Here is a 17,173-nt window from a genome sequence, read left to right as displayed (position 1 = left end):
TATAATCAAGTGATTAAGATTAATTATAGCTGAAGAAGTGAATTTACAGCAGCAGCAGCAGCAGCAGCGATAGTATTCAAATGAGCGTCGCCGCCGCCTTCAAATCTCTCAAATCTTCCGCCCTCTTCTCATGGAAACCCGTACTCTCTCTCCCTCCCTCTCTCTCGCACACACACACAGAGTTTATTATACAGTGAAGTTGCAGGAGCTGCCTAACTAAAATCTCCCGTTGGCAGACTGGCAAGCTGCAGAAAACTGTGGCGAATTGCATCGAGAGAACCGGTCAGGGACTCCACTCGGGTGACATATCCACTGTTAGAATCCTCCCGGAGGCCGCCCGCGCCGGCCGCTACTTCATCTTCGGGTCAAACGTTATTCGCGCATCGATTGACAACGTCGTGAGAGACACGCCTCTATGCACCGCGCTTTCCAAAGATGGCTACAGCGTTCGCACCGTCGAGCACTTGCTCTCCGCTCTCGAGGCCTGTGGCGTCGATAATTGCCGCATTGAGATTGACGGATCCAGCAATTGCGATCGCTCCGTTGAGGTAATTTCCTGGTAATTGGTAAATTGCATGTGTTGGTGTTTCATTATTCGACATTTTATAAGTGAAATTTTATGGTCTTTACCTTTTAATTTGAACCATTTTAGCGCTTCACAATTTTGCACCTGCGACAAACGGAAAGATTTGAAATCTGACAAAGGATGACATCAATGGACAATTTTACTTGAGTTGATTTCCAGGTTTCAGTTATTCATAATAAATTTTATTTCAATTGAATTAGTTAGGCTTCAAGGGTTAGAGATTTTTAATGGATTAGGCATTTGAAGTGTGGATTCGTAATGACTTAGTTGAGATCAAAGCTTGCAAAACTCATGATCATATTTCAAGGACCATACTCCTTCAGTTTTGAGTCTTATAGTTAATCCTAGAAATATGGTTAACCAAGGCAGCGAGAGAGACTCACAGACTTAGCACCGCACATCACCAAGTTTAGTTGAAAGACTCTTGGTTGATCTTTCATTCTATCACATGCTTTGGGTTATCAACCCTTACGGATTGAGCACTGAATAGCCTTAGATGCCTTATGGGCTGGTGCTATTAATTAATCTTTAAAAAGCATGAGTTTGTTGTGTTTATGGATAAAATGTGCAAAGGGGGATTTTTTTTTTGTAGAGGGAAGCTTGTTGCGGTGTAGGTTTGACAAGTGGGATTAGGATATTTGTGATTTTCAATTTGTTGGTTGAGTTGAACTTTTTTCAATTATTTTCTTCAATGAAAATAATTTAACAGATTGGATTGTTCATTGTTGTTTAATGCGTTTATTAATTTAGAACTTATCATCATCAAAATGAGACAAAAACTGGATATTCTTGATAATTATCAGAACTATTTTTTTGTTCTTTCTAAACATCTGTTCAAAAGTTTATCTCTGCCTTATCATCATAATTAGATGTTTAGGTTAGTCAAAACATGCTCTAAACAAGTAGCCATGCTGCATTCAGAGGGATTCATGTGACAAACATGAAGAAGTGTGCCGCAACAACGTTGGTGCAACACTTATTTGCATGCATTTTCTCATTTAATGGTTCATTAGTGAAGCACCGGCATAATGATGATTCTAATGAGGGGAAAAGAATGTATGATTGATGAATGTTATTATCTCGTATTATATGATGTAGGAGTATTGATGTTCCAGGTTCCTATCTTTGACGGGTCAGCAAGAGAATGGGTGGACGCAATCAATCAATCCGGATTAAAGGTGGCTGTAGATATTGGTGGTCAAAGTTGTCAAAAATTGGCACCGTATCTCAACGAACCTGTTCATGTGCTGCATAATGATTCTTTTATAACAGCAATCCCTTATCCGAAAGTCCGTATCACATACGGGATAGACTACCCACAGGTATTTTTAATGCACTAACAAACATAGATTTGATTAAAATAAGTAATCACAAACATGTTCTCTATCTAATTCTCTTGGTTGTGCACCATGATTGCTGAATTCATAGATTGCTAAATATCAATTCTAGACCACAATTTTGTGGTCTGATAAATACCCTTTATTTTAAAATCTGCACTCTTGTTTTTAGGTATTGGGAACTTACACATGAAAATGTTAAGAGTGTGGTGGTGACATTAAAACCCCATTCCTTGCTTGTTTACACTCTCACATAAATTATTGTTGCAGGCACCTGCAATTGGTTGCCAATGGTTCTCTTCCTCAATGTTGGATGAATCTACCTACTCCAGTTCTATTGGTCCATCTAGAACATTTTGTATTTATGAAGAGGTAATTGCTCATTTTTTTTGCTAGGCTATTCCCATGTTTATTAGACTTAGACTGACGACCAACATAATTTTCATGGTTAAACTAGACTGTACCATTTCACTTTCTCAGCTTCAAGTATCCTCTTAAAAATACGTGTGCGAGAAGTTTACTCATCTTATAGGACCAGTCACCAGCATAGTATCCTTGAGTGGCTTTGTCTCTGTAGATGACGTTTTTAATTATTTGAATGTGGTTTTGAGCCAAGAATTTACTAAATCTAAACAAAATATCCTCTGCAGGTGGAACATATGCGCAACTTAGGACTTATCAAAGGGGGTTCGGCAGAAACAGCTATTGTCTGTAGGTGAGAGATATTGTATGTTATTCTGTTAGCGAGCAAATCAATACTGTACAAAATAATGTTCATATTTATCTAAAGCTGGGATATCATGTGTAGTTTTGGGAGGTTGGATCTCTCTCACTCTCTGATTAGTTCACTTTTGCAGCATGAATAAGGGATGGATGAATCCACCTCTGCGCTACGACAACGAGCCTTGCAGGCATAAGGTGTTGGATCTTATTGGCGATTTTTCCCTTTTGGCTCAAGAGGGTAATCAAGGTCTTCTGGTGGCTCACATTGTTGCTTATAAGGTTGTTGCTTGTTTCATCAATAGCCTCTTTCTGGAATCTAGAAAAACACTTGGATTAATTATCCCTTGCCTGCAAAAATACTAGAAAATACATTATCTTCGATGTTTGCTCTACATGAACATGAGCAAACAGCGTATTACTAGCCCCGATTCTTGACTGTAAGGGACACCAACAATGCGAATAAGTTGATTAGACTTATTACCTAACCAAACAAATGTGAACTTGATAGGGTGGACACTCAGTGCATGCTGAATTTGTTCGCCGCCTAGTTGGGAATGATGCAGTTTCTGAGGAGCTCACAGCTTAAGGTCAGTTTGAGACATATAATCATTTATGTAGCAGCATTTAGATCAAGAACATAATTTTGTTTTGTGTTTTTCTGTAGAAAACAGAAAACGACGGAACTTCATGCATACAAGAAGCTAAGGTAGACATCATTGTCCCATAATAATTGCAGTGCATGTAAAGCTGATTGTTGACATGTAGTATAATTTTTATTTTAAGTCATTTATTGGTTTCACTTGTATTATTTTGTATCTCTGGTAACACTTTTATAATAAATATTGCATCACTCTTGGAAACATTGGATGCCTTACCTGATACTCCATAAACCTACCTCATAAATATAACAACGTCAGTATTAATGAAAACATAAATTGTTGATTTTAAAATTTAAAATTTTCTCAAATTCCACCCCTGCATACTGATGTCTAAAATAGCTACATGGGGTGGTTCATACGTGGTTTCAAAATTATGATCAATTATTTGGTTGATTGTAAGAATAAATGAATATACAATATTACAATATCTGGATTAAGACTATGTAGATTGGTTCATTTGATTAATTTTTTTAAAATCGAACAGATAAGAAAAGAATCAATAATAGCACATTGAAGTCATACAAAAACAGCAATGTCAATATTTCCAATTTCCAAACAACCAAATTCACTTGATAAAAGTTCCGAACCACACCGAAGAATCTAAAACCTGAATTAATTTCAAATTTTCATCCGATTCTTCGACCTTTAACACGCCTACCATAAACAATCGGTCCTAACATAAGAATAAAAGATTCTTACAATTTTCTAGTGCAAGAAAGCAGTGAGCAGAGCACTAGAACGGATTACTTCTGTATACACGTTTACATGTCAAATCTCTTTACACATCAGCTAAGAAAAACACTGTCGTTAATGGTATCACATGTATTTACATGGCGGACACTTTTTCCTTTCATATGAGACCAAGGGCTCCGATGCAGATTATTTACAGAAAGCTACTTCACAAATACAGAGGACCTCACATTCACAGCATCGACTCAAATACCAGAACTGGGCCTACGGCTTTCATGTATTGGCCACTTCGTTTTAAACTTGATCATTCCCTTTGAGGATGTTGTACTTGCATAGCGGGCAGGTGGCGTTCATCTTAAGCCATTTCACTATGCATGTCGAATGGAAATGATGTCTGCAAGGGAGAGCCTGTAGCTCATTTCCATCCTCGTACTGACAGAGGCATATGCAGCATTCCTGGAAGACGAACGCAAACATATGTGGAAATCACAATGTTAAGATGCAACATCGACAAAGATTTTTTTTCTTTTCTATATGTAGAGAATTCGACTCCTGACTGAATTTCTCACTGGTGTATAAGTGAAAAATTGGAGATGAAAAGATAGCTTTCACTGTGCCAATTTGTTGAAGTAATAGGTGCTATACATTGGCTACAAGAAATAATTTTTGAACACTGATGTTCATGAACAAGATGCAGATATCTTAATAACGAATAGAAAGGTATAAACAATGTCATTGCCATTGCGCAATCTAGAAACTTCCAATGAGGAATCTACAACTTTTATGATGCAGAACACAAATTTGGATAACAAAATGCACAGGAACTTACTGCATCTTCGGGCAAAAGAATTAGCTCGTTAACCATGTGCCCACTACTTGTCTCAACTGGAACCATTCTGCCGGCTGCATTGCTTACCGTATCCTCATCTTTGCTGGCTTGGTATTTGTATTTAGGTAGGATGCTCAGATCTGCCTCTGATGCACCTTCCTGCATACAAGACAATTATTTAGCAATATACTATAAAATTTCTTCATGCCTGATTTGTCATACCTGACCAGCAATGGCATAAAGAATGGCAATGATGCACGGTAAGCAGCAGCAGAGAGCAATCCCAATAAGACATGCTAATACGACGCAAAATATGGCAAAGATTACGTCAAAGGCCAAGAATACCACCGCCAACCTGCAGTACTTACAAGACCGGAGAGCTTATTAGACCTCTTTTGGTAATGAAAATATAAAAGAAAATACAAAAAAATGTGCAAGATTAATAGTTTTTCAAGCAAGGTAATGGTTTTGTCATTTCAAACTTCAAAGACACAAAGAATCTTGCAGATGGCATAAAGCAGGAATGGCTGCGTACTAAGAACATAATTCGAAAAAGAACAAGTAAAAATTTGCTGACTTACCAATATAGTCGTGGAGCATTTTCTAGAAGAATTTCACCACCAGAGACAACCCAGTAAAAGCCAACTATCCACCATAGAAATGATGCCATTGTGTTGATAGACTCACATCGTTTGACGCTACTGTTGTGCCATGAAAATAAACCAGCATTGTGAATAAAAGGATACACTAACCAAAGCCTTGTTGCATTTGATATTAATTGGAATTTGGAAATAACAGTTTCAAGAGGCCCATCTCAGAATATTAATACAATAAACGAAGAACAAACACAAATTTTCTTCATGGAAACAAGCTATCAGATAGATAGACTCAAAAGAAACTGTAAAATCAATTTGATTACACCGAGTCAATAGCCAACATATATAATCCACCATCTTAGCCAATCTAACAAATTAATCATAATGACATTACTAAAAACCTTTCGAGACCCAGGACTATCAATCTGACCCCCCATTCTAGTTTTTCTTCTCTTCTTATCAATGAATATATCTCTTTACTATCTAATCATTAAAACTCCAGATTTTCTCATTTCTTGGGGATTATCCAAAAACTGCTCAGCAACAGTCGGACAAGTGGGGAATGTTGGGGCGAACCAGAAAAGTTTGGGTAGAGCCGGATTTAAATTCTCTGGCACATTATAAAGAAACCAAATCCAACATAATTAAAGCTTAAATAAGGTTCAGAGCCCCCAGTTGACGCAGCCAAGAATAATTAGCTGAATACAAATTACTTACTGTATTTTATTTATGAGCCCTCAAATTCTATGATCGCATAATCATGAGCTTCAGTATGCATGACCGTAAAACCTAAAGACTAAAGTTTTAAGTCTTTAAGGACATAATGGCACAGATTCAGATAACTATAAAAATAACCTTATGAATCGTTAGTGGCAAGGAGGATACATATTAAAATCAAACTATTTTAGAATTCATAGATGAACTTCCATCCTGATAGACTACTATAGTAAGAGGGCATATAGGTTAACAAGCACTAGACTTTTTAGTTTTTCCCCATAGTGTTTTAACTTCGAACTGGTACATTAATTAGAAAAGAACAAGCTGAAGCATTGAATACAAGAGTCAGAGGCTCTCCGTTTGATGCCACATTAACTCTCCAGCAGAAAATTGAAGTAGCTGTTAAGCCATTCTCATGAACTTACACATATCCAAGAACCCTAAAGGCCTAAATTGTAGTAATTTAAAATTTATCCAAATAAGTCTGAAGCCATTAAATTAACAAAAATCAAAGGAATTTGCAGTAACCTGGAAGTGTCAGTGATGCCTAAGAAGCCACTTCTGGCTTCATCTTCTTCCTCATTGCCACTCTGATACTCATCCTCACTGCCCTGCTGCTCCCTCTCCGCACTCCTCTGGCGCCGCGAATTGCGCCTATTGTACTCCACCCAAACGAGGACCACATGCACCAAGCACTGCAGCGCGTACCCGCACACCCAAACCCTAATCGGCACATTGGGGCTTTCATTCGCCGTGCAAATCAGCAGAACCGCCGACACCACCACGAAGGCGAGGTTCCACATGATGTCGAGGGCGACCACGGGCTTGGAGTAGCCCCAATCGGCGCGGCGCTCCTCCAGCTCGCGGGCGGCGGTCTCCCGGACCAGCACGGAGGCGCCGCGGCGCTGCGTGGTGGCCGCCGCGCGGGAGAGGATGAGGGAGAGCGCGGTGGCGGGGCGGGCGGGCGGCTGCCGGGGGCGGAGGAGCGGCGCGGTGGGGGAGGACATGGTTTTTGTAAAATAGAAAGGGAAAAGGAATTGATTTGATTAGGGGAGTATGGGAATTGTAAGTGAAGAAGGAAGGCAGTGAATAGTGATGATGAAGAAGGAAGAGTAGGTTTTCAGTTTGTGATTGACTTTTGTGTCCGACTCAAATCGGATGACTGTTTATCCAACTTCACCTCTGTCCTTTCCATTTTTTGTGAAACCAAATTTTGTACATATTCGACTTATTTAAATTATACTCCTATTGTTGGCATGTAATCATAATATTATTATTAATAATATTTTTTTTTTGAGAAATAAGTAATCATAGTATTGTTAATTAGTGTGATAATATCTAATTATTCCAAATGTGGTCAATTGTGAATTGTATAGTCAATATGAAACACAGATTATAGCTAATAACGCTTTTTAATCTATTGTGATGAGAGACACAACAACTTTTGATTTGATATTTTGTGGCATTTCTTTTAATTAAAATGTAACAAAATGTCAAATCGTCTCGAAAGTAAGTTGGATTACGGCAGAAAGTTGTCGTCTCTTTCATCACAAATAAACTGAAATGCTATTTAGGGGCTTGAGGGTAGTTGACTCCTTTTATATTACTAAAACTATGCATTAATTGTACGAAGCTAATGAAATAATGACAAGTAAGGGTATGTTCAACATCCCAGAAGTGATAAGAAATTGGGCTAATTCTTGGGTTTAAATGAGTGTTCATGTTTCAAGACTAATTTATGGGGAGCTCGAGTTGTAAAACTACGTCCACACTGTTTGGAGGTGGAATACCCCTAAAGATTAGAGCATCCGCAATGGGTCAACCCCGGTGGAGACGCAGTTCTCTGGCGATGACCTTCTGTCATTGCATGATATGGGGATCGATCTCGGGGACGATGATACTCCCGTTCTGAGCGACGCCGGCCGCGCCGAAGAAGAAGACGAGGGGGAAGGGGAAGGGCAAGGCGGTCGGCGAGTCATCGCAGCCCGCTGCCCCTGGCCGGAGGAAGTGGACGGAGGATGAGTACGCCGGGGTGGCCAAGGGGTGGTTGGAGGTGTGCGACGATCCGCTGGTTGCGAACAACCAGCGGGTCGTCAACATGTGGTCGAAGATCAGAGATGCCTATAGGAGGCACTGCCCGCACGGGAAGGACCAGCAACGAGGAGGTCGGAGGAGTGGGAGCGCACCGAGGCCGCGGTGGGCCGTTTGCGGTATCGCCAACGCCACTCCGTCGGCTCCGAGTGGGCGGGCCGGGACGACGCCGGGAGGATAACCACGATGGTTCCCCTTGGAGAGAAAAGTATAAGGGTTCTGCTCCTAAGCACCATTGCGGATGCTCTTAGCATTTGGGTCGTTTTATTTTTGGATTGAGTAGTGTGTCAAAAAATGAGGCTCAAATTCCTAATTTACTTCTTTGATATTGATGTTCCCCCAATAAATGAGGCTCAAACGATGATGATATTATGGTCATACAACACACCTGACTAATTTAATAAAAAGATAAAAAAAAAATTGATCAGTCCATTTCTTGGTTTATTTGGACAACAATGAACACCATAAACCATAAGCATATATCATGATTCAACAGTGCTAAATCTGGTCTACATTTAATTCTCAGCTACCCATATCAAACAAAATGAACAAACCCAAGTATTGTATCCCACAAAGACTAATCTCTCAACTCAAATACTACTAACCAATTTCAACTACTATATAGACAATCAAATAGGATTTTCGTGTTGGAGGGTTCCTGTTTGTGGTTTTGGGGTAACCTGGACTACCCCTACATAGGCATGCCTATGTTCCCTTGTAAACCTCTACTTCGCAAAGACATTTGTCTAAACCCTAAGCTTTCTAGGGACATTTTCTATGTTTGGTCTGTGATGTACACCGACTTGATATAAGCCCTTGGGTATGTCCAAGTCCAGTTGTATTTTCTCCACTCCCTGGCTCGCTAGCTTAGACTAGTTGGTTGTATCGCTCGGGCATCCCCGAGTAATGCTTATTTTTTTGTTATCTCAATTGATTCATTTAAACATAAAAAAAAGGGTTTTCGTGCTCAAATTACTACTTCGATGAAATAAAATTAATAACAAGAGTTACAAGTAAATATGAGGTGAAAAGGATGACATGAAAGTGTCAAAATATACAAGGGAAGAAATCATGTCAAGATATACAATTGAGGAATTCAAGGGATATCACCTAATTGATATGGTGATTGATATGATAATATGTACTTACTTTAGAATAGATTGATTTATTCCCCACTTAGCCGTATTCTTCCTCTATAAAAGAAGAATACTTGACCGAGTGTAGATTGATTTGTACCGGTAGCAACGACTCAGTCAAGTGAGAAATGATTCTGAAGTGTCTCGACCGAGTGTAGGTCTTCTGGGCGAAAATCTGCAATGACACTTGAGCTGAGTGGAATTTCAGAAAAATTCCACTCACTCGAGTGAAACTCTTTGCCTTGGAGAACTCGATTCCACTCGAGTCGATGGGATTTTGGGGCGAACTCCACTCGATATAGTAGAATTCTCTGGACTGGACTTTTGGTTAATCACTCCGGTCGAGTGGATATAGGGTGAACAGTGAACTCCACTCGATTGAGTGGAACTCTTTGGACTGTACTTCTGGTGAATCACTCGAGTTGAGTGAATTCTTGGAGAATTTCACTCGATTGAGTGAAATTTTTGTATCACCATCTTGATGTGTCACTCCAACTAGGATTTTGAGCACACTTTCATTCAGTTCGAGTGAGATTCCTCGAATCCCACGCATTGGCCGTTGGCTCGTCTTTTCATGCCCGATCACTTGTATTTTTAGCATATTATAAACAAACTCATTAAATTTCCAAAAGTAATGTAATTATCACAAACTACAGATTTACATGAAAAAAATATTTAATGACCAATTAAATCTATAAAATATGAGTTTATTAGTAGTTTAGCTCAAAAAAATATTCAAAAGATGAAAAAATCTCTGACATTTGATATTTTTAAAGTTTGATTACTTGCAAAGAATACTAATCCAAAATTCAGGTGCTAGTTTTCTCTTTTAAATAAAATCATAGTAGATAGCACAATGTGCTTTACGGTCTTAGTATGATGACAAAATGACTCTATTACTATGGAACGTACTAAAATAGCAAAATGATTCTATTACTATAGAACGGAGGAAGTAGTACGTAACCGTGTAGTTACAACTTACAAATAATAACCGATAAAAATGTCGACACTTGCATTTGTAAAAAGTTTCTTGTTGTTTTCATTCAAATGAAAATTTATTTTTTAAACGTGTAAAGGTAATTTGTATTATTAATATAATTTCCTTTTGTTTCACGACCGATGAACTCAGTTTTTAGATTATGTACGATCTAAACGATTTAAATTTATGCAATTAATTTTAAAAATTTAGAGCTTTAATAGTGAAAATAACGTTGCCATCATCAACTGTATTAACTATCCGATTTAAGGTTACACATGCGTGTATTCAATGTAAGAATTTCAACCAACTCAAATATTGTACGTAGATGGATTTATTAGAAAAGGGCATTTAATTAAGATTTCTCTGTGTTGTTAGTATTTCCTAGTAGGAGAGGATTATATTTTAGTGAAGGTATCTTAATTTAGAGACAGGTAGATTGAATTAACATAATCTGACTCTGCTTTTTGAAAATTGCTTCAGCCACTCCCCTAATTATTAATATGACAAATCTACCCCGGGTCTTTCACGGAAGTCTACTCAATTCAAGTTGTTTCCGAAGGGTTTACTGGTCATTATGCAGAAAAGTTTTTTGAATTTTTTTATTTTCCTTTTTTCTAGAGAGAGAAACAAAATCACGCCGATTTGAACTCAGTCCCAAATCACTTCTCTCTCTCTCTCTGAAAAACTCTATCATCTTCACTCATATTATACCCACTGCAGCAGTGTGCACTGTTTTTAAATTAATCTCTCCCAAATCTCTTCTCACCCGCTCATAAATTTGTATCTATACAGGCATTGTGATAATTAATACGCAAGGCTTCGGAAATTTGATGCGCGGTGCAAGGAGAAAATAGATCAGTGATGGCGGAGGTTTCCGGCGAGGGAAGTGCTGCCTTTGCGGCGGAGCGGAATCCCGGAGAGGCCAGCGGCAATGCGCAGACGTCCACGCCGCTAACCGTGTCGGCGTCGTTCAAGGAGGGAAGCAGCAAGGGTTCTTCGCGGCGGAGGGCGTCGGTGCGGCCGAGCCTCGACGCGGATGAGTTTATAAATCTGCTCCATGGTTCGGATCCGGTGAAGGTGGAGCTCAATCGACTGGAAAACGAAGTCAGAGGTGAGTCTCTTCAGCTGGATCCACTAGATTCTCACTCTGATATGTGCATTTAATTAGGGGATTGTAAATTTAGAAATAATAGAGATTAATTGCAAGCTTCGAACAAAATCATATCCTAGTTTATTTATCCATATTTGCTTTATCTTTATTTTTAAAGGACCACTATGTGATGTTTTAGAAACTTATGAGATGAAAATGGACACTTTAGCGAGGGCTGCTGTTTTGCAGATAAGGATAGGGAATTGGGAGAAGCCCATTCTCAGATCAAGGCGTTAAAGTTGTCCGAGAGACTTCGTGAAAAAGCTGTTGAAGAGGTTTCTTTTGCTCTTATTTTAAATTTGTTTTCGTGGACTAATCTATATTCTGTGTTCAGAGGAAATGGGGTTGGTTGCGAGGGGAGGGTATTGGGATGAGTTAAGGGATACCTGTGTACAACAATCCAATTTTAATCTTTTATCATCATATTATACTTTGACAATATTGTGATTCCGTAATTGTTGTTGGTAATGACTTGTTTTACCACTCTTGAAAATTGAAATCATCGCTGTTAGACTTTCTTAACCGTCCTTATTCGAGTGTTTGTGTTTTCAGTCTCTGTTAGTGGCTATACTGGTGGCCATCTTGATCTCAGCCTTGTGTATAGCATTTTATATGTAAAAAAACTGGGAAGAGTTTTCTTTTTCTTCACTAAAAGTCTAAAACTAGGGATGTAGTGTTGTTTTGAGAACTAATTTCCCCATAGGTCAGTTTCCAAGTTCCATAGCTATAAAAACATTGGAAGAAAGATATGAGGTTATCAGGTTATTATATTTCTTTTGTCGGTATTATAACATATGCAGACCCATGTCAATTTAATGGATCATGTATTGGATATGACACCATCAATTTAGGTTGCTAGTGCTCTTCCATTTCAGAAGAACTCAAGAGTCTAAAATAATTTGGCTTGGGCCATTAATCTGAAGTCAGGCTTTCATGTATATCGTAGTGGTTATGTGTTAAAAAACTGTTTAAGCTAGTTCATTTTCTTCCTTCCCTGCAAGTACCTTGATGAACTTGAATCATGTCAGATATCTGAGGTTTCTTTGTTTTACTTTAGCTAACTGATGAGTTGGGAAAGGTGGATGAGAAGCTCAAATTAACAGAATCGCTTCTGGAAAGCAAGGTACTTTTTCTATATTTTCTCCTTCCCCCTTTTCTTCCGGGTTATATAATTTTGATAATGTTCGTTCTTTAACTAACATTCATGGGAATTAACATTTGTGGGCAGAATCTTGAAATCAAGAGAATTAATGATGAAAAGAAGGCTTCCATGGCTGCTCAATTTGCAGCTGAAGCCACTCTTAGGAGAGTTCATGCTGCCCAAAAGGATGATGATATGCCTCCAATTGAAGCAATCTTAGCTCCATTGGAGGCTGAGCTCAAGCTTGCTCGCCAGGAGGTCCGTGTCTCTTTGCTTCTGATCTTGTCGTTGAACTACATTTATTGAGAGCATTAATGAAATAACCTTGCCTAGTTCCTTCTAGATGTCAAAGCTGCAGGATGATAACAAAGCACTGGACCGGCTTACAAAATCAAAAGAGGCTGCTCTACTTGAAGCAGAGAGAACTGTACAGGTAGCACTGGCAAAAGCTTCTATGGTCGATGACCTTCAAAACAAGAACCAAGAACTGATGAAGCAGATAGAAATTTGCCAGGTTTGTGATGTTCTCTCTTTTTTTTTTCTAAAAGAAGTTTGAAGGCAGACAGATTTGTCTTCTTCCTCTAATGAAAGATCATATATGCTTGATCAGGAAGAAAATAAGATACTAGACAAAATGCATCGGCAAAAGGTTGCCGAGGTTGAAAAACTTACGCAAACTGTACGTGAACTCGAAGAGGCTGTGCTTGCTGGTGGCGCAGCTGCCAATGCTGTACGGGACTACCAACGTAAAGTTCAGGAGATGAATGTAATGTTCTATACGCATCAACACTGTTCAAATCATCATTACTTGTACAAAACTATTCTATTATTTTCTTTGCATAAGTGACTAAAACTATTTTAATTTCAGGAAGAAAGAAAAACTCTTGATCGGGAATTAGCTCGTGCCAAGGTAACGGCTAATAGAGTAGCAACTGTGGTGGCTAATGAATGGAAAGATGCTAATGACAAAGTAATGCCTGTCAAACAATGGTTAGAAGAAAGAAGGTTCTTGCAGGTATTTAGTTATACATCCTTTCTTTGCTTGTCAAAATTATATGTATGTGATAGTGGGAGTAGTAGTTTTCACAAGTCAATACTTTGAGAGTAAGTTCTCATAATATCATTCTCTATCTTCAAAGGGGGAGATGCAGACACTCAAGGACAAGCTAGCCATCACTGAGAGGGCAGCAAGATCTGAAGCCCAGTTGAAAGTAAATGGCTTATTTTACTATGTTGTTTTAAAATCAGAAAGCTTGACTAAAATATAATGAATCTAAACATATATCTTCCTCACCAGGAAAAGTATCAGCTACGTTTGAAAGTTCTTGAAGAGACTTTGAGATCACCAAACACAGCAACTCGTGGTACACCAGAGGGAAGAAGCTCAAGCAATGGCCCTTTACGACGCCAGTCGCTGGGTGGAGCTGATAACATTTCAAAATTGACTTCCAATGGCTTCTTACCCAAGAGATCACCATCATTCCAATTAAGATCTTCTGGTAGCAGTTCAGTCTTGAAACATGCAAAAGGGACATCAAAGTCATTTGATGGTGGTTCAAGATCTTTGGACAGGTCCAAAGTTCTCTTAAATGGACTAGGACCAAACTTTAAGCAGAGCCAATCTTGTGATGGAACTAAGGAAACTGAGACAGAAAGTAGTGCATGGAAAGCAACTCAAGTAGAAAAACCTAGTGACATACAAGTTACTGAAAAAGAAGATAGTGTGCCTGGGTTGTTATACGATATGTTACAAAAAGAGGTGATTTCATTGAGGAAGGCTTGCCATGAAAAGGATCAAAGCCTCAAAGACAAGGATGATGCAATTGAGGTTGATTTCTTTCCTTTCTAAGTCCTTTGTTGCTATTGTCTTAATGCTAAAGGTTTTTGGTCCTTTCCACAATCAGATGTTAGCAAGGAAGGTAGAAACTTTGACTAAAGCAATGGAAGTGGAGGCCAAAAAGATGAGAAGGGAGGTGGCTGCTATGGAGAAGGAGGTGGCTGCAATGCGGGTGGACAAGGAACATGATAATAAGTCCAAAAGGTTGGGTAATTCAAAGAGTTCAGTGAACAGCTCTCAGATGCTTCCTGGAAGGTATGCTGTATTAGTTCTTGACAAGGGCCAATGACTCCACCCACTCCCACTCCATTCCCCATTGTATCATTATCATAACATAGAGTATGCTTGGAAGTTCTATTGTGCTTGGTTTTCCATTAGAAGACACCTACTGGAAATATATTGTCGTTGGTTCCGAACAGCAGGAACTGATTTGACTTATATTAGTATTTAGAAACGTAGTTACTTGACTGCGTATGCCAAAAATCTATTCATACTAGGATTGTCTTGATGAGTAAACCTGTCTTAAGTATTTTTCCTTGTTAGTCTTTCTCTAGCCTTTAGGTATATATGCTGTGGATCAGATGCAAAAAAAAATTCTGGACACGCGTAGCATGGGAACTGAATCTTGGATGCATTAGTACACTGTTAGCTGCCTATGGAATCTTAGATGCATTAGTACACTGTTAGCTGCTAATGGTTTAATTCTTTTTTATGGACCTTTGCATACTTGGTGTGTAAATTTTTTGGCAAATACCCATTTTCATATCCTCTATCTCTGATATTATATATCATCTATTCCACTATATTTGTGTGGTTTAATTTTTTTTATATTATACATTGCATTTTCCGGTAGACTCATTTTTTAAAATCTTCTCCTAAAAGTCACCTAGTTTATGCTGAGCATTTTTTTGTCTTTTGCTCATGTTCTCCTTAGCACACTGGTCTTGTCACATGATGTGTCCTGGTTTTCTGATATTGTCCCAGCTACGTTGACCTCTCCACCGTATGCCAACATTAAATAGCAGCCTATTTTGTTGACTTCGTGTGTCGAATCATGATGGCTAACTATTCATTGTTGTACCAACTAATGATATTTATTTCTTGGAAACCATGCATTGGATTGTTCAATGTGGGTTCAGTATTTGAATCATAACTGTCACGATTTCACATTGAGCTGCTTAGTCTTCCTTTGCCTGATGTGGTTTGGAAGCATATCGATTAGGATTAATAACTTAATTTTCCTGTGCAGCACATAATTGTTTTTGAAGCAATTGTTCATATTCAAGCTCGACTAAATGCTGGATGCCCATGATTATGACATGAACTACTGCCCAACAGAAGTCGTTTAGTCATCTTATATTCTTATTTGCATGCATAAAACTTGTCAAGATTTTTGAGAGATGCATATTGCTCCCCCCCCCCTCCCAGTATCAATAATTTTTTTTTTGTGGTGCTTCACTTAATGTTGTTAATAGTTATCATCTGCACTTATTATGTACGTCCATGAGAGCCCCCCTTCTGTTTTGCTCTGAGTCTTTATTTGAGACCATCACCATAATTTATGAATTAACGCATAATTATCTGCAGGACTGTAACAAGAAGCGGCCTGACTCACAATAGCAGATAATCCAGTCACAACATTGAGGGATTTGGTTGTTTCGTCCTTCTCATTTTCTAATTTCACCCTTTCACTGTTGTTTGTATAATCGTAACAAGCATGCCAATGGCTCTTTGGTTGTGGGAAGAGAAGAAAATGATGCAAAGATGATGAGGGTTCGTGGAAAAACGATAGGTGTGCTTCTGACTTAGACTACTATAATCACTCCTCTGCGCACGAACGGGAAGGCATGAAAGTGGAGCTAACTTTTTGGCTGATGATATATTTGAGTGGCAGTTTAATATGTTGTATAGGTAACTTGTTGGCTTATGGGTTGCCCGCATACTGTCGTCCTCTCTATTATTTGCAGTCTATATTTGGAATCTGCAGTTTAGTGTGATTGGTATTTGTCGAGGTTTGTCGATATTCTTGTTATCCGATAAAATATCAGATTTTTCCATTTTGGTGAACTTTTTGGCATTCGAATTCTAGCTCTAGCAAATGTTGATGGGCATGCTACATTATTTTTATTTGTTGTGTGTCTGCCAATTTGCTCTGATTATTAATTATCTCAAGATCATTGGAGTTGTGAGAATTCGTATGAATACAGTCTGTATATATTAACTTGTCCAGGTTGGTGTGACCTCGTGGTCAAAATATTCTTTGCAAGGCTCTGGGCTTGGTGTATGTGTCAGAGTGATTTGCTTTGCTTTTGTTAACAGAATAAAGAGATGATGCTTTCATTATCATATAGGAATCATATCATTTTAGTATCTGGGAATTCTCAAAATATTGGATCATGTTGCTACACATAAATGCAATGTATGTAGGGAAACTTGAAATCTTATTATCGGATCACATGTTGCCCTATTTTCCCCTCAACTCATAAATAAATGGTGAATCATGAAAACCCATAACTTTGAATAAAATATCTAGTTAACAGTCGGTGGATGGGTGGTTTGTATGACAGTGAGATGTCATTGTTGGTTGGGCCTTCCATAATTCAATTATTCTATTTCGTCATATTTAAGTGATTATGAATCGTTTTGCTTTATTTCAAGATACTTTGAAATAAAGCTAATATTAGTATATTAGTATATTAGTA

At 38.5% G+C, this 17,173-nt stretch overlaps 3 protein-coding genes across 3 annotated transcripts; 2 read left to right on the top strand and 1 right to left on the bottom strand.

Moving 5' to 3' along the window:
* On the top strand, window positions 1-3,233 carry LOC125218898 (probable UDP-3-O-acyl-N-acetylglucosamine deacetylase 1, mitochondrial). The gene is made up of 7 exons (XM_048120693.1): window positions 1-140; window positions 237-548; window positions 1,702-1,908; window positions 2,194-2,295; window positions 2,574-2,638; window positions 2,781-2,925; window positions 3,155-3,233. Exons 1-7 carry the CDS (start codon window positions 81-83, stop codon window positions 3,230-3,232), a joined length of 969 nt encoding a protein of 322 aa, XP_047976650.1. The 5' UTR covers window positions 1-80; the 3' UTR covers window position 3,233.
* A 732-nt stretch (window positions 3,234-3,965) lies between these two features.
* On the bottom strand, window positions 3,966-7,290 carry LOC125218565 (E3 ubiquitin protein ligase RIE1-like). The gene is made up of 5 exons (XM_048120252.1): window positions 6,666-7,290; window positions 5,406-5,525; window positions 5,047-5,179; window positions 4,825-4,983; window positions 3,966-4,451 (listed from the first exon to the last, which is right to left on the bottom strand). The coding sequence occupies exons 1-5, from the start codon at window positions 7,142-7,144 to the stop codon at window positions 4,290-4,292; spliced, it is 1,053 nt and encodes a 350-aa protein (XP_047976209.1). The 5' UTR covers window positions 7,145-7,290; the 3' UTR covers window positions 3,966-4,289.
* A 3,704-nt stretch (window positions 7,291-10,994) lies between these two features.
* LOC125218564 (microtubule-associated protein 70-2-like) lies at window positions 10,995-16,538 on the top strand. The gene is made up of 11 exons (XM_048120251.1): window positions 10,995-11,454; window positions 11,683-11,768; window positions 12,551-12,616; window positions 12,722-12,892; window positions 12,978-13,148; window positions 13,245-13,400; window positions 13,503-13,649; window positions 13,774-13,845; window positions 13,932-14,462; window positions 14,539-14,726; window positions 16,059-16,538. The coding sequence occupies exons 1-11, from the start codon at window positions 11,205-11,207 to the stop codon at window positions 16,096-16,098; spliced, it is 1,878 nt and encodes a 625-aa protein (XP_047976208.1). The 5' UTR covers window positions 10,995-11,204; the 3' UTR covers window positions 16,099-16,538.
* The last annotated feature ends 635 nt before the right edge of the window (window positions 16,539-17,173 follow it).

This window comes from Salvia hispanica, chromosome 4 (genome assembly GCF_023119035.1).
Source record: "Salvia hispanica cultivar TCC Black 2014 chromosome 4, UniMelb_Shisp_WGS_1.0, whole genome shotgun sequence".
Taxonomy (NCBI): domain Eukaryota; kingdom Viridiplantae; phylum Streptophyta; class Magnoliopsida; order Lamiales; family Lamiaceae; genus Salvia; species Salvia hispanica.
This window is presented reverse-complemented; position numbering and strand designations above follow the sequence as displayed.

Excerpts from the sequence above, each read along its gene's own strand:
- LOC125218898 (XM_048120693.1), top strand. The coding sequence starts at position 81 with ATGAGCGTCGCCGCCGCCTTCAAATCTCTCAAATCTTCCGCCCTCTTC. Across the intron at positions 141-236 it reads CCCTCTTCTCATGGAAACCC|ACTGGCAAGCTGCAGAAAAC; the intron begins GTACTCTCTCTC and ends TCCCGTTGGCAG. Across the intron at positions 2,926-3,154 it reads CTCACATTGTTGCTTATAAG|GGTGGACACTCAGTGCATGC; the intron begins GTTGTTGCTTGT and ends TGAACTTGATAG.
- LOC125218565 (XM_048120252.1), bottom strand. The coding sequence starts at position 7,144 with ATGTCCTCCCCCACCGCGCCGCTCCTCCGCCCCCGGCAGCCGCCCGCC. Across the intron at positions 5,526-6,665 it reads GGCATCACTGACACTTCCAG|TAGCGTCAAACGATGTGAGT; the intron begins GTTACTGCAAAT and ends ATGGCACAACAG. Across the intron at positions 4,984-5,046 it reads TTTATGCCATTGCTGGTCAG|GAAGGTGCATCAGAGGCAGA; the intron begins GTATGACAAATC and ends TCTTGTATGCAG.
- LOC125218564 (XM_048120251.1), top strand. The coding sequence starts at position 11,205 with ATGGCGGAGGTTTCCGGCGAGGGAAGTGCTGCCTTTGCGGCGGAGCGG. Across the intron at positions 11,769-12,550 it reads GTGAAAAAGCTGTTGAAGAG|CTAACTGATGAGTTGGGAAA; the intron begins GTTTCTTTTGCT and ends GTTTTACTTTAG. Across the intron at positions 14,727-16,058 it reads TCTCAGATGCTTCCTGGAAG|GACTGTAACAAGAAGCGGCC; the intron begins GTATGCTGTATT and ends AATTATCTGCAG.